At 40.7% G+C, this 15,072-nt stretch overlaps 1 protein-coding gene across 6 annotated transcripts in view; it reads left to right on the top strand.

Annotated features, from left to right (window-relative positions):
* The window catches only part of ITPR2 (inositol 1,4,5-trisphosphate receptor type 2), a 257,101-nt gene that overhangs the window by 79,690 nt on the left and 162,339 nt on the right, over window positions 1-15,072 (top strand). For 4 of the 6 annotated variants that reach the window (XM_044423126.1, XM_044423129.1, XM_044423131.1 and 1 more), the window contains 2 exons: window positions 10,280-10,324; window positions 14,026-14,180. In XM_044423126.1, the coding sequence (XP_044279061.1) occupies window positions 10,280-10,324; window positions 14,026-14,180 (200 nt within the window). The remainder of the gene's footprint in view (window positions 1-10,279; window positions 10,325-14,025; window positions 14,181-15,072) is intronic. The other 2 variants (XM_044423128.1, XM_044423130.1) reach the window with 1 other exon arrangement.

Raw genomic sequence — 15,072 nt, 5'->3', positions numbered from 1 at the left:
AGGGCACACCAGTCCTTGGCCAAGATTAATCAGCTTAGCTTTCCTTTGGACCATTTCCCCTGTTTTCCAAGATTTGGATTCAGCTGCATGTCTTTAAATGTTTGGGATCTGCCAAGTGTCTTGTTGGACTGGGCAGCCAGCACATGCTCTCAAGCTGTGCAGAACTTAGAGATCTCAGCTCTCGTGGTGAGAGTTGGAATTTCAGGATACTATGGAGGAAGTCCTCGTGTAGTTCTCTTATGTCACTCCATTCTGATACCCCAGTCAAGTAAGTATTGCCATAGTAATGCCAATGCCAATGTGTGCTCAGGGAACATGACTAACATTATGGTATATTAAAAATTTCTGTTTGGAGGCAGAAGGAAATGCCTAAGCAAAAAAAAAAAAAAGGCCCTATTGAAGAAGTCTTGAGTAGGCTAGAAAGTCTTCCATTGGAGCCTGTTTATTGCAGTGAGAACCCCAGAGTCTGCTGAACTTTCCATCATCAGATGGAAGCATGAAAAACAGATCTCTTGCCAAATGTGCTGGTGATACATGCTCAGTGGTGGTCATCGTGGGCTTCATAACAAATGTGTTGGGTTTGGCATGCCTGAGAGTCAGGTCGGGATATTGCTGCTGTTCACACAGTACTGAAGACTCTAGTTTGAATCATAGAGTTGGAACTAACCTCAGATGTCACGTAATACAGCCCCCTGCTGGTTAATTTCTCACCAGACTAGTGTACTGTGCCTTGTAGGTTTTCTTCATCAGGTTCTGAAACCAATCTTAAAGGAGTGGAATGAGCAGAATTCAATGTCCTGAGTATCTTAGCTTTCAAATGAGTCTAGAAGGTAAAACTTCAGTGCCCCTGAATGGCTCCATGATTTCCCTTGTATATTGCAGAAACAAAGAAACTATGTGCATTAGGCAAATATATGCTTATTTGCAGAATTTGTATTACAGAATTTGTGGATACCTTACTGCAGAAGTTTGAATGTATACATTTAGGCACATCATGCAGACTCTTCTGACATTATAATAAATGTGCACAGTCCTCAATTAAAAATGCTCCCAATTCCTTTTCTTTGCCCACAGGGCTGTGCACCCGCATCTCAACCAACATTTCAGATGATCCATGCAGCTGTGTGTTTCTCATGACCAAACCTAACCTAATTTCTTTAATCATCAGGATAAAGTCTCTTTGAAATATATGGTAGTTTTATTGATTGCATTAGACAATAATGTACACCCACATATATTTTCCTTGTTTGCACTTCTGGAACCACATACACAGTAATGCCATTTCTGAACTACTGAAGGCATTTGATTTTGCATATGAGCCTAAGATAGTGTACTGTGCCTTTATCTGCCTACAGCAGAGGTAGTGCTGCTCCAGATGTTTTGGCCTACTGTCCCCGTCACTCTTCATTATTGGTGAAAGATGATATGCAAAAAGGCAAGTGAATTTTTAAGGGCAAGTGTGTTCCATAATCTGTGTTGTCATTTATTCATTAAGGCAACAAACCTCTATCTACTTTCTTGAGAGCAAACCTCAGTAAATTCAGCTAGACTTTGAATTTTATATAAAAGTGTGTGTGTGTGTGTGTGTGTGTGTGTGTGTGTGTGTGTGTGTGTGTGTAAAAATGCTCTTATATATGAGTATATATGGTACTGGAAAGGTGTTACTTCTGCTGTTTGGTATCCTGCAAAGACATATGCATGCCACCAGGTGGCAGTGCACACTCAATGCTTAATCATCAAGCAATAATGACAGTAGATGGTTTAGGTATATATGTATCTATGTATGTGTGAGTCACAGAAGCTGAGGCAGCCAAAATAGCAAACCATTGTGTTTTCACTTAGATCTGTTATGATATTAACTTTGATTTCCATAGATTACCTCAAAATGGGCCCCTAATGGCACATGCTGAAGGTTTCACAAGAACCTTATAAAGTATTGTCTGCCATTGCTGTATGATTCAAGGGAGCAGGAATACTGTTGCTGCTTCTAACACAAGCCAGGTAGTTTATTCCTCACTTTCAAGTCTATATGTGAGTTCTGTGGAAGAAAGGCAGGCTATAAGATCAAATAATAACAGTCTTCAGTCTTCCAGCTCCCACATTCTGCCAAGGCAATGCAACAGAATCTTCTCAGTAACAGTCAGCATTAAATGTCACTAACATTTTAAAAATATTTTACCATGTTTAAGACATCAGGAGAATCACACAACCTCAATCTTCCTCCTCATCTGCCTACACTCATGTGCATATTCTTCCTTCGTTCCTTTCCAACTTGACTCTCACAGCATTCTATCTCAGTTAATAAAACTGGTTTTCTTTTAGCAAAAAATTACTCTGGTTTCAAAGGCAAGACTGAAGGGAGGCTCAGGAACACAAAGTTCATGGCCACCATGAAGGCCATGAAACTGTAACTCAGCAGAGGAGCAATGAAGCCTTCTATATAACCTTCCAAAGCATTCATTTGCACCACATGATTACAGTCTCCCAAAGTTGCAAGTATCTATGGGTCTGATCCCGGTCCTGCAGGCAGTTGTATGGTAAACCATGCTGCTCTTCATCACATCACCAGGAAGAGCAATGTCAGGGCTTCAGATCCGGATGGAGTTCAGCAGAGCTCTGAAACTTCTTGTTGGTCCACAGTGGCATGATGAGTTTATAGATGGGTCACATGACCCTCCATCACATGACCCTCCCATGTCTGGGAACACAAGTCCTAGAAGTGGGACTTCTGGCTAGAGCAGGACAACCAGCCTGAAAATGGGTGGTACCACCGGGGCTTTCAGAAACAGAATTGGGTTCAGTATTTGACAAGAGATGTTTTTTACTACTCATGCTGGTTATTTAGGAATTTTGGTCTCACCTTATTTGGTCTTCAGCCTTGTCTGCCCATCATTGGAATACTGTCACATGGGTTTTAATTTAATCTAAAATTTAATTTAGCCTTTGGACTGAAAGAGGTCCAACATTCTAGCTTTCAAAGAGAGTCTGATAACAAACTTCTGTTACTTAGATAACTTTGTAGTTAAACTGAACAAAAGATAAGATTTTGTGTTAGTCATACAGTGACTCTGCAAAAGATCTAAACTGCAGGAATTTTGAAAAATAAAAAGGATATTCTTTAAGAGACCCCCCCCCCCCAATGTAAAACCACTAATCTGCGAGAACAATTTGTATACTGGTGCAGGTTGTACTGCATAGGAGGAAAGGCAGGGTTTACTTAATTACTGATCAGAAAACATGTTGCTACCTAGCATTTACACTTCACAATAGCATAGTTTGGCCTCAAGCTTGTCTGGTCTGTTCCCCCTTCCCCCTCCACTGTCATTACAGCAATTAGAATTCCTGTGGCCAGTGATGTGTTTTAAATTTACAAAGGAAGAATGCATGCTTAGGGTGTCTTAACAGTCAAGGCAGAACTAATCTCTGCTCAGTACAAACTTGCTTAAGGACATAAGTGTCTTGCTGGATCAGACCAGGGTCCATCTAACATAGCTTTCTTTGGGAGAATAACTCCAGCAATCTGTAGGCATTAGGAGCAGATCAGCTAGTGTTCTTGCAATATATGACAATAGGATGATTCTGCCAATTCATGCTTTCGCATGGGGTGGGCAACTTGTAGCCCCCAGACATTTCAGCTTACTAATCCCATTAACCAATGGCGAGGGATAATGGGAGTTGCATTCCAAAAAATCTAGGGGGCCACAAGTTGCCCACCTCTGGTCACTTGATATAAACACTGCTGTAATCCTTTAAAAACCTCATTCAGAGGCTTGTTGTTTACATATTGGACTTGTGTGCTTGTATGGCAGTATAGTGGTTTCCTGTTTGGTGAGGTCATAAGTGAGGTAAGACTCAAACTGAAGATTACTTGTCCACAGCTTACCATTTCAACACCAGCTCTCCAATTCTTGCATAGACCAAATCTCAGCATAGACATAACTAACATGCGCCCAGAGGATTAAGATATAATAGTAGTTCTTTGAATATCTGTGGCACTTTGGCTATCCTTTGAGATCACGGAAACTAGCTAATCAGTGTGCTATTACTAGTGAACAAAGCCAGCCTAATGCAGATGAAAGGCTTGGACTTTTTTCTTCATGTTGGTGCCCTGGCCCTTTGATTGTGTGACCCTACATTTCTGGCTGAGCATCAAATGCTGAGCATCAAAACATATTTTAGGAAGATCTTTTCATTCATGCCTTAATAGTATTTTTATACTGATGACTATTATTAATTCAGTCATTAAATTATCCACTGGGTAAAAACTGTTCAATATAAGCACACTTTTCTGAAATGGATGGATGATGCCTGCTTGGATGTTCAAGGGAAAAAAACATCAAGGTCACGGAAACTTTTGAAAAAAATATTGTGCCTGTTCAGATGTCTCCTGTCACGCTCTATAGCAGCATTTGCCTCATTTACAGTGGGAATATTATTTTGAATATGAATTTTTGCAAACCCTTTGTCTGTGTCAGACCCTGGAAGGCAAAAAGGTAGAATTGAGGAGAGTTTGCTTTGAAGGATCTACTGGAGTCAATGTATAATTGTAGTTTCTGTTCCTGAAAAGTTGTACCAATTGTTAGTCCTGCTTAGAGCAGCTCCATTGAAATGAACCGAGAGTGAACTTAGATGCACAATGAATATAGCTCAGAGTCTTAATCATGATGGGGTACCTCTATTATCCGTACTAGTATCAGAGCATATGGATACACTAATTTCATACTGGGGGTGGTGACTTGCCTGGATGAATTTTCTTGCATATGAAATAAATAATCATCCATTCACTGATTTTGGTATGGAGAATGATTTGATCATATGAGCAACTGCCTATAGTTTGTAGTAGTTCAGTCCAGAAATGGGATTGCTGCCAGGTTTGCTGTATGTCAGAATTAAACCTTTGTTTCTTAGCTTTCAGGCTGGCATCTAAAAGGTCTGTGTTCTACTCTCTATGGTGTAAGCTGAAGGAATAGCAATTTGAAAAAGAATACAGAACTATGAGGAGCATGCTCAAAGCTGCTTTTTGTAGGTTTTGTCTTCCTTGATTTGAATATTGTGGCGCACTCATATGGACCCATGAACTATATTTGTGGCTATTCAGTGTAGTTAATACTGCTCAGTAATACTGCTTCAGCTATTGAGTTGAGCTGATTTACTAACTAAACTAGTTATCTAGTTAAAAGTTTGTATTCTGGAAGGCTTAAATGTATCCATATATAAAAGGGTAGATTTTGCCCTACTTAGAAAGGCAGCTATGATGCCAAAATTTGGTGGTAGAGAATAAAATAGCATCTGTAAAATGTGACTGAAAGTATTTTCTTTGAAATATGTGATTATATAGCAGGATAAGTATATGAATCACAGAAGAGACTCATTCAGTTTTGCCATTAAAACAAAGAGTCGTGCTTATTACTCCATCAAGGTCCTTAGGCAGGTGATTAAGCATGTCAGAAGATCTGTGAATCAAGCATTTAGAAACCAGTGAGGAACTGAGACAGATGCTGAACAGGTGTGATGCATAACTCAAGAAGTAGCAAAATATGTGTATTTAAGCTGTACACAGAAGTGGATTTTTTTAATGCAGCTCACAGCTGGAAAAATATAACATTATTTCTTGATTTCTTTTACTTTGAGTGGTATGCATGTTTGTGTGAAAGAGAAGAAGAGCATATCCTTCAAATAAAATTCTCCTTATCCCACCTTTATGTGATTTTTCAATAACATTTTAATAATTACATAATGGATATCTTTATGCTTTAGAGATAGCAGAAAAAGCTGTGTCCCTAATCTATGAGCAATCGTCTTATGCATTCTTGTTCTCAGAAACAAACTTGTGCGTGGTGCTTAGAGAAAGATATGATGTTGGGAGAAATATGGCAGTTCCACTAGAAGGGCAGTGAAATATTCAGTAAGTATTAGACATTCTCCATTTCACTTCTTCCTTCAATACAAGAAGGGGAGCTCTGATCATTTCACTCCCAGTTTGGGAGTCTAATGTTGCATTTCCCTCCAATAAATCCGTTTTGGATTTCAGCAAGCTAACCTAGAATGCGTGACAAAAACCTAGTTGAACAAGGCAGAAGAATTTAATTACTCCCTACTTTGTCTGCCAGATTTTCTAGTGTTACAGTAATTTAGATGTGAAGATAGATTTGTAATGATCTATTTGTTCATCATAAAACCATTCCTCAGGCTAGGTGCTTGATAATAGTGATGGACAGTGCTTTTTTTGTAAGAAAAAAGGTGCTGGAACTCATGAAATTATTTACCTTTCGCATGTAATCAATCACTGTACACACACCCACACATGTCAGTTGTGTAACGAAACATAATTGTCGCCGCCCACAGTAAGCATTCAGCACGTGACCACACGACCAATCACAAGCCGAGCAGCGCCATCACAAGCAGCGCGGATGAAGTGCGCATGCATCGGACTCGACACACAAGCAGCCTGCATGCACCGTTTTAATGATTTTGCCGCCGACCTGCTACACTTGACAGGGCGATTCAAATCCACATGGATCAAACATCAAATTTTCAAAAGTTACTTTTAAAACTTGGAAAATCCATTGAAAAACGGTGCCGGAACTCCATTCTGGTGAGTTCTATGACAAAAAAAAAGCACTGGTGATGGTGATGATATCTTTATCTTTCCTTTTATGATAACCCCTCCCAAAGTTAGAATTAAAAAGTCAGTTAAAAGTCCTCTCCAGCAGTCACCATGCTTTGCGTGGACTCTGCTGGTGGGCTCCAAGACAGGACTGGAATTGTCTCCACCCCACTGCCCAAGGGTCTCTAGCTTATGGAGGTCATATTGGGCTCATCCAGGCTTCTTGGCCTGGGAGATTCCACCATCTATTCTGAGTCCCCTTGAATGGAGCAGCTCAAGAGTGCATGGCTGTCATGATAAGCAGGGATCTGTCTGAATCAGTATAGTTTCCAGTACAGGTAGAAGTACATATAAGAGATGTGTGAGGAATTCATTTTGGGGGTGGGGATCGGTCAGATTCCTTGGGCTTGGCTCCCTGGACTCAGGCCTTTTTTCTTGTGTTCCTGCGTCCAACTTCCTTGTGAGCGCACAGTGTATCCACATGGCACTCACCAGGAACTGAGCCTGAAATGTCTGCTGTGTAGCAGGAGTGTCCTTTTCACACGCATTATTTGTAGCCTTAGTTTGTGCTGCACGTGTTGTAGCTGGTTGCACAACCTTCATTCTGCAAGCATTTGCAGACTTCCTCTCCACTCAGCTCACTTTCTAAGACATCACTGATCACAAAAGGAAGTCTAAGAACTGAAGAGGGATAGATTCCATGGAGCTTTGTTGCAATGCTAGTACATAGTATATTTGCTGAATTAGGAGGATAGTGATCTATGGGTGAAAGGATTTAATAGAACTCCATTGCCGTGGATAGATAAGAATCTTTATGATGTGGTTTTGCTTTCCTGGAGCTTCTAAATCTTCCTCCCCTGTCCCCATAAATCAATGGAGAAACTGTTGGTTTGTTTTGCCTGTGAAGAGTTATTAATCCAGAAGGATTGCTGATAACTCTGTGGGATTTTCCTGTCAGCAGAATTAGTAGTCAGCCTCTGGAATGGTGGTATTATGTTAGTAGTTGACACAATTACTTCCAAATTCCCTCTCCCACTTTCCCAAACTTATGCATGCCCATGGATTTCTTTGGAGTTAGGAGCAATTAAATGGATGGAATGATCAAGAGCAGTGTGAAAGGAAGATTCATGATGTAGTAGAAGTAATTTTAGAAATGACTCTGTGGGACTGATGGCAAAACAGAAAGCCCACACAGCAACCATTGTGTCCACTCAGTGGAAGCTGGTGTAGTGAGTAGATGAGAGCTCCCTGAATCTGGACTGTGTGAAGATGTGTGGGTAGCATCATGGCCTGCTCTAAGCAAATGGAGTATCATTTTGTGAGTAAAACACCTATATTCATATCCATACTGACTTAGACTCTAGGTTAACTGTTGTGTCTGATGATGTACCCGACAAATTTGCTTGTCCTAGTGTGATCAACATCTTTCTATTTCTTCAGTATGATAATGTGGACCTGCGGAGCCTGAGGCCAGCCATGTAAGAAATATGTTCCCCACTCTGGCTTCTTAAAAGAATTAGATGGGGGATTGGCTAAATTGGTAGAGAAGAACATAGTTGAAGTAGGATTCTGTGAGACTATTGCTGGGAAAAAATCCTCCCAAGTTCCCCCTGCTTTGAACAATTATTGTCCAGTTTCCAACTGCCCTTTTTGGGGCAAGGTGTTTTAATAAGTAGTGGGAATCCAACTGCACTTGTATGATATCTAGATTATGCAATTGGGATATCAACTAGACAGTGGATGTGCATCTCCCTTGGTTCTACTGGACTTTGTGGTGGCTTTTCATTGCACTGAGTATGGTATCTCTTTGAATCACTTAGCTTGATTGGAATTTCATGAGGCAGTTTTGTGCTACTTTTGGTCTGACCAGGAGAACTGGTTCCAGAAGAGGTGTTGAGGGACTCCTTTTTGTTTCTTGACTGTGGGATCTCTTGGGGTTCTATCTTGTCCCACATGGTTTGGTGTGGGTTTAGAGTAGGTGAGCTGTGGTTTTAAAGTGCAGTGTTATTAATATGTGGATTTTTTCTTTTTTTTATACTAAATCCTAAGTAAGTAATGGAAACCCTTAATCAGTGTCTGGAAGCTGGGTTGGGCTGGATGTGGCTTACAAACTTAGACTAAATTCAAACTCGGGACTGGTCCAGAAAATCTGTCCAAGGGGGGTTATTATCATTGGATGAGATAGTACTTCCTCTGAAGGAAGCTATGTTCAGTTGATGGGTGTTCCTCTGAAATCTGGCTTTGCTCTTGGTTGCTGCAGTGACAGTTCTGGATTGGAGCACCCTTGCACAGCTTTGGCTGATGTGTCAACTGCCTTCTTAGAAAAGATAGTCTTAGCCTATCTTTGGTCAATAGAATTGCACCCTAATTAAATTATTTCTGTATGTTGTACTGTTTTGAAGAGTGTGTGGAAACATCTACTGCCAGGGTTATATTTGGAGCTGGAACATTTGATGCTTCTCATTTCTTGACTGCTTTGCCTCCCTGTCTGATTCTGAGTCCAATTTACAGTGCTGGTTTTCACCTTTTTTTATATCGTTAAATGACCAGCTTGCCTCTGTACAATACGTTCTACTTGTTGAACAAAACTCTGGGGTAAGTTCTGTTCTGTATTGTGCCACTGTCTGAAGTCAAACTGGTGTGTTTGTGGGACAGTAGAACCTGTGCTTTGGAATTCCTTCATTCAGGAGGTGTGCTTGGCCTCCTCTCCCTCCTCCTTCTGGCAGATAGTGAAGGATATCCTTTGCTGTCGGTCCTTTTATATAACGGAGTTTGTATTCCAGTCCCCTTTTTCTCTGTATCCTCTGGCTTCTTAAGATGGTGCTTATGACATATTACATGATGTATTGAGATTGTTCTGTAAGTGTGTCTTTCTTCTTGCATTTTGTATCTTGTACTTTAATTCCTCAGCATTGCTTTGAGGGTGTTCTTGGACAAAAAACAACCAAAAAATGAACTTTAATACAGTGGACACATGCCATTCACCTGTGGCATCATAAGTCATGGTTTCTGATTGGCTGGACAAGTACTCTGGTTGCAGGTTCCTCCCTCGCCCCTTCTGGCCTCCCAGCATGCACTGGCCTTCGTGCTAAGACCTTGCCTTTTGTTAAGCCAGAATTCTGGCTTTGTGCCAGCCAGCACCTCAGCACCCAAGTCAGAGCATGATGGGAGAAGGTGAGAGGCTGAGTGCATAGCCATGACTTCCCTATGGTTTCATAAGCCACAGTTTATGAAGTATTAGATGCGTGGCAAAGTGGAGCCATTCTGTTGCTTGTGGAAACCAAAGATTCTTGCAAATGAGAATTTGGTTCAAAGCAATCCTTGAATTGGATCTACATCCTTATACAGAAACATATATGCCCAATCATACTAGGATAAGTGTGTGTGTGTGTGGGGGGTGGGGTGTATACTGGATATATCTTATTCCAGTAGAGAGTATCCTTTAGATGCATGAAAACTCATGTGTGCTCTATGCATATCTCTGTCCTCTGATACTGGGTGCAACTTTTATGGGTCAGGTGGTGGGGTAGAGAAAGAGGGTTGAATGCATATGCAATGACATTCATGGGTTTTTGAATCCAAACCTGCATGCTCAATTTAAAGTCAGCCTTGAAAAACAAAACAAACAAGAACTCCACCATCAAATGTTAATAAAGTACTTTCCTCTTCTAGCTTAATCCACACTATCCAGATGGTAGTAACGAGGAAAAGGCTGTGGTAAGTGCAAGTGCATCTTTAAATACTTTCCTGAATAATCATATCTAATTAGAAAGCAAGACTTTGACACTTTAGCTCTAGAAACAAATGGAATGATAGATAGATAGATAGATAGATAGATAGATAGGGAATTATTTTCTACTACAGAGCTAAGAGTTTAGAAATGGTATGTGACTTTTGCCTTTATTTATTCATTTATTTTAAAACTTGGAATTATCAAAGCATAATCCAAAAGCAAATAACTTTCTTCCCAAACCAGAACTGAATCACATTTTGTGACAACCAAGTCCAGAATCCTGGTTTGCTGCTCTCAGAAAAGCCAGGACTTGTAAATCAACATTGACAGAATCAAATGTTGCAGCTTAAGACTCCTTGCAAGGCTAGGTGCCATGGCCTGAACAAACTCCTTGCACAGTAGTAGTATTCATCAGTCTCAAATGTTTCTTCACATATTCAGGACCAGATGAAAGTTGGAAAGAACTCTGGGGCAGTGTTCATTCAGAAGGGGTGATTTTAGATTTTGAAGCTTTGCCCTTCTTGGCAAGTTCTCCTGTGCTCACTCTCTCTGAACTGGAGTTACTTAGGTGCATGGTAGCATTCTAGTGCAGCTCCCATGCAATGCCCTTTCTCCCTAAATTGTGCCCTTACTTTGTAGGACATCCACTAAGAGCAGATTATTTGGGCTTATTTTATTTCCCTTTTGTAATACAGCACTAGTGCAACAGGCAAGAAGATCTCTTTGTATTGTTACAGAGCCTCCTCAGGCCTCATGCTTAGTGCACTAGAGTTAACTGAAGAACTCTGAAGCCTCTTGAAATTCATTGCTTTCATTACCTTCTCTGATATAACAGCTGCATTGAATTGTTGTTGTAAGTAATGCTGTGCTAAAACAGCCATCACCACCCCTGCCACGATGGTGCCTTTCCCCCAGGAAAGTCTGATATTTATGAACATGATACACAGGGCACAATTCAAAACCTCCTGTGCTGTGATGAGAACAACCCCACTCCAGCCTGCCCGCTATACCACAGAGCTATCTAAGCCCTGCAGACTTTAGAGACCAGAGCAGTTGAACTGCCATAGCTGCATTCCTGTTTCTCCCTGGGAGAATTTGTAATATTTGAGCTAATTTTAAGAATGTTCATCTAAGGGAGCAAGCCTCTGTGGATTTACATCTCCTGGGTGGAAAATCCTAAAACTGTTCTTCCATCCAGAGCAGCAACTCCAGCAGTGCTGTATAGCTCTGGAGGCATAGGTTTGGGCAGGGGTCCATCAGTGCATTATCTTCTGGTGCTGTCTGGTGCAACAGGAATGTATTTCAGGTACCACATCTGTCTATTGAGACCTTACATGTGTGGAGATTCATTCTCCAGGCAGCTTTGCTTTATGCATTGTAGGCCAAATGCACACTCTTAGGACTCTTCTACATGGGATGTTTATTGTGCACTCATTATTCCCTACTTTCAGTGGTTAATAGGTTCTTTAGTCAATGATGTGATCCTCCAGTTTCTCCTGTGTGGATAACCAGCACTTTCGGTGCAGTTTTTAAGAGCAGGCATTTAATTTTGAAGCAAAACATAGTGCAATTTCTTTTTGTGTATTCTGCTATACAACAGTGCCACCATGAGGTTATAAAGCAGAAAAGCAAGAGGAGAAACTCCTTGATACTGTTCAGATCTCGATTCTGTGATGCAACTGAAAGTAGATATGGCCAATTAATACCCCTATGTAGAAAAGCACTTAATAAATAATCAGTTTGCATAGTGCTACTGCTGCTACTTCCTCGATCTCCTCCTCCTCCTCCTCCTCCTTGTCTTTTTCTTTGAAAACTTAGTTGCAAATGGCTTGGCAATAAAGCCATAAAAGCAAAAATCAATGCAACTGCATCCTGAGAACTCATTAAAGACAGCATTTGAATATATGTGTTCACACAACCATAAGTGCTGTAGTCAGCTCACTTTGGGTTTTGTTCAGGGGCATAGATGCACATGTGTACACATTCACATATTATTCCTGGACTATTATTAGGACTGCACACCAGTCTACATAGATTCGGAGAAGTGTATTGTGTTCTTACAGAATGTCCCTGTCTCCTCCCCCTCTCTTGACCCATCCTCTTAACGAATTTTGCAATGTGATGTCTGTGCTAAAATTACAATGACTCACAAAAAAATGATGACTCACAAATGAATCAACACTAAAAGGTGTTACAGGAGGCTAACCACTGCACAGAAGCCAAGCTCCAGTAACATCCAGAAGCAAGACTGCCCATTAATTTGCTTCGCTTACTGTTCATACTGCTCTAAAAAAAGAACTGAAAGAGCAAGAAAAAGAGGACTCATCTAACCTATTGACTTCTGAGTTCTGTTTTTGCTGTATGAGATTGCTGGCTTTGTGAGCACTTGCTGAAATAGTTTAAACACTGAGACACCGCATTATGCTTGATTTAACAAATGTTTCTGGAACCACTGGCTGTTAAATTTAATCACAGCTGTAGTGTATACTGAGCTTAATTTATTTGTGTATGCAATGAACATAAGACCTAGTCTATCTATGCTATCACAGGTATTATCATTCCCATTTCTGAGGAATGATTCTGTGATGTCTGATGTTCTTTTGCACCCTGTGATGGATCTAGCTACACATACAGAGAAATGTGGGACTATACTACTTCAGATTTCTTGTGGAGGGTTAATACATTTGAATGTACCTCTGGCCTTTACAAGAAAGAACACATTGAAATGTAGTAAGTGAGGGAAAGCCTCAATCCTTACATGCTATCTTTCTATGTTTAGGTAGTAGTACTTCTTGTTTTTTTTAACTTGGGAATCACTCAAGATGATGATTTCCTTCCCTCCCTGCTAATTTGAAGCAGTACACTCCCTGGAAGTCTGTGCCATTCAGTTTTTCAGCCTGAATCAGTTGGCCAGGATCTGCATTCTTTACATTCTTCTCTAAGGATTTGCTACATTGAGCAGAACTTTTTGTACAAGTTATGCATGCTAAGAATATTGATGGGGACCCTTGATTATGCATATACCAGCAAAATGTGCCATGCTGAACAAATACAAATGGAGCACATGACCTGGCCAATCTCTTTTGCTAAAGAGGATTCCCTTGGTGGTGGTTGTAGTGGGAAACAAGTTCTTCCTTAGTCTCCCTGCCTCCCATCTATTCCTAGCTTTTTTATCTCCGTCTTCTTTTAAATCCAGTGCTGAGTGCCCAGTGGGCTTGGTAAGGCTTGTGTGGAGCAACAGGAGCTTTCCATTGGCCTCTGACCTAGTTACATGATAAAGGCAGCCTGAAGGGAAGAGGTTTCAATTTCCATTGTGGTATCCTATGCAAAGAACACTGTGGGACTTAAGACTATGAGTCCTGCTGGGTCAGACTAAGGTCCAGCTAGTCCAGCATTCTGTTCACAGAGTGGCCAACCAGCTACCCATGGGAAACCCACCAGCAGGATAGAAGTGCAACAGCACCTTCCTGCCCATGTTCCCCAGCAACTGATGTACATACAGCTTCTGATACTGGAGGTAGCATGCAGCCAAAACCTGAAATTGTTGTTGATGTTATTACTGCTACTACGATGACATTACACCTGTATCATGCCATTTTATACCTTTTGGAAGTGAATTCCATAGTTTAACTATGCTTGAAAACAGGATTCTGTGTAAACCAAACAATCCCATTTTCCCCATCAGCAGAGAGACAGTGAACTTCTCACTTCAAAGAAGAAACGACAGGCAGGAGAGAAGATTAGGTATACTTTGGTGTCTGTGCCCCATGGAAATGACATTGCCTCTCTTTTTGAACTGGATGCTACCACTCTTCAGCGAGCAGACTGCCTGGTTCCAAGGTACTGTGGTACACATAATGCCCTACGCACAGATATACACATGCAAATACACATACACGGGTATATTTATACATGTGTGCATAATATATGTGCATGTATATCTGTATAGAAATATATTTGTATATAGAATTGTGCAATCAGGGATTGTACCAGTATTTGTTTATTTAGGGAACGTCTATGCCACCGCATTTGCCGAAGCCTCGGGGCAGCTCACAAACATAAATAAATAACTTAATATAAAACGATATAATTTAACAGTATAAATTAAGTCGCGTAAGTAGAGGGTGCTTATTTTATTCTTCACTCAAACATTCTTCACTGAAACATTCACCCTGGGATGTTGACAGGCAGACAAGAGATGCAAGAAGCAACAGTACAACTGGATAGCAAACAACCATGAAGATAAACAAGCTTTTGTAAGAAAACATCAGTGTAATAACATTAGAGACCAACTGTTAGGTGAGAGATAGGATCCATTAGAAAGTAAAATGTCTGTTTTTGAAAGCCTTTTCTCTGCATTAGTTTTCTTTCTTTCTTTCTTTCTTTCTTTCTTTCTTTCTTTCTTTCTTTCCTTCTTTCCTTCCTTCCTTCCTTCCTTCCTTCCTTCCTTCCTTCTTTCTTTCTTTCTTTCTTTCTTTCTTTCTTTCTTTCTTTCTTTCTTTCGTTCCCAAAAGAGTGTCCAGAATTATTTGTTACCAAGGAGCAAGCCCTTCCATGCTTGATAAAGGCCTTTGAGAAGAGCCCCCTCTTTTAGTGAGAGGAGTGCTGATGTGAAGCTCAGGTATCTAGGTAGCCCAAGAGAGCACCAGTCTGCACAGGCACAAGTTAAGTAGGAGCCTGTGCTCATCCAGCACCAGTGCAGCAATGTACTATCTAAGTTAAACATGTGTAG

The sequence above is a fragment of the Varanus komodoensis genome, unplaced genomic scaffold (genome assembly GCF_004798865.1).
Source record: "Varanus komodoensis strain SLA01 unplaced genomic scaffold, ASM479886v1 scaffold13_3, whole genome shotgun sequence".
Lineage (NCBI taxonomy): Eukaryota > Metazoa > Chordata > Lepidosauria > Squamata > Varanidae > Varanus > Varanus komodoensis.
The sequence above is the reverse complement of the archived record's forward strand: the minus strand, read 5'-3'. Positions and strand labels throughout refer to the sequence as shown.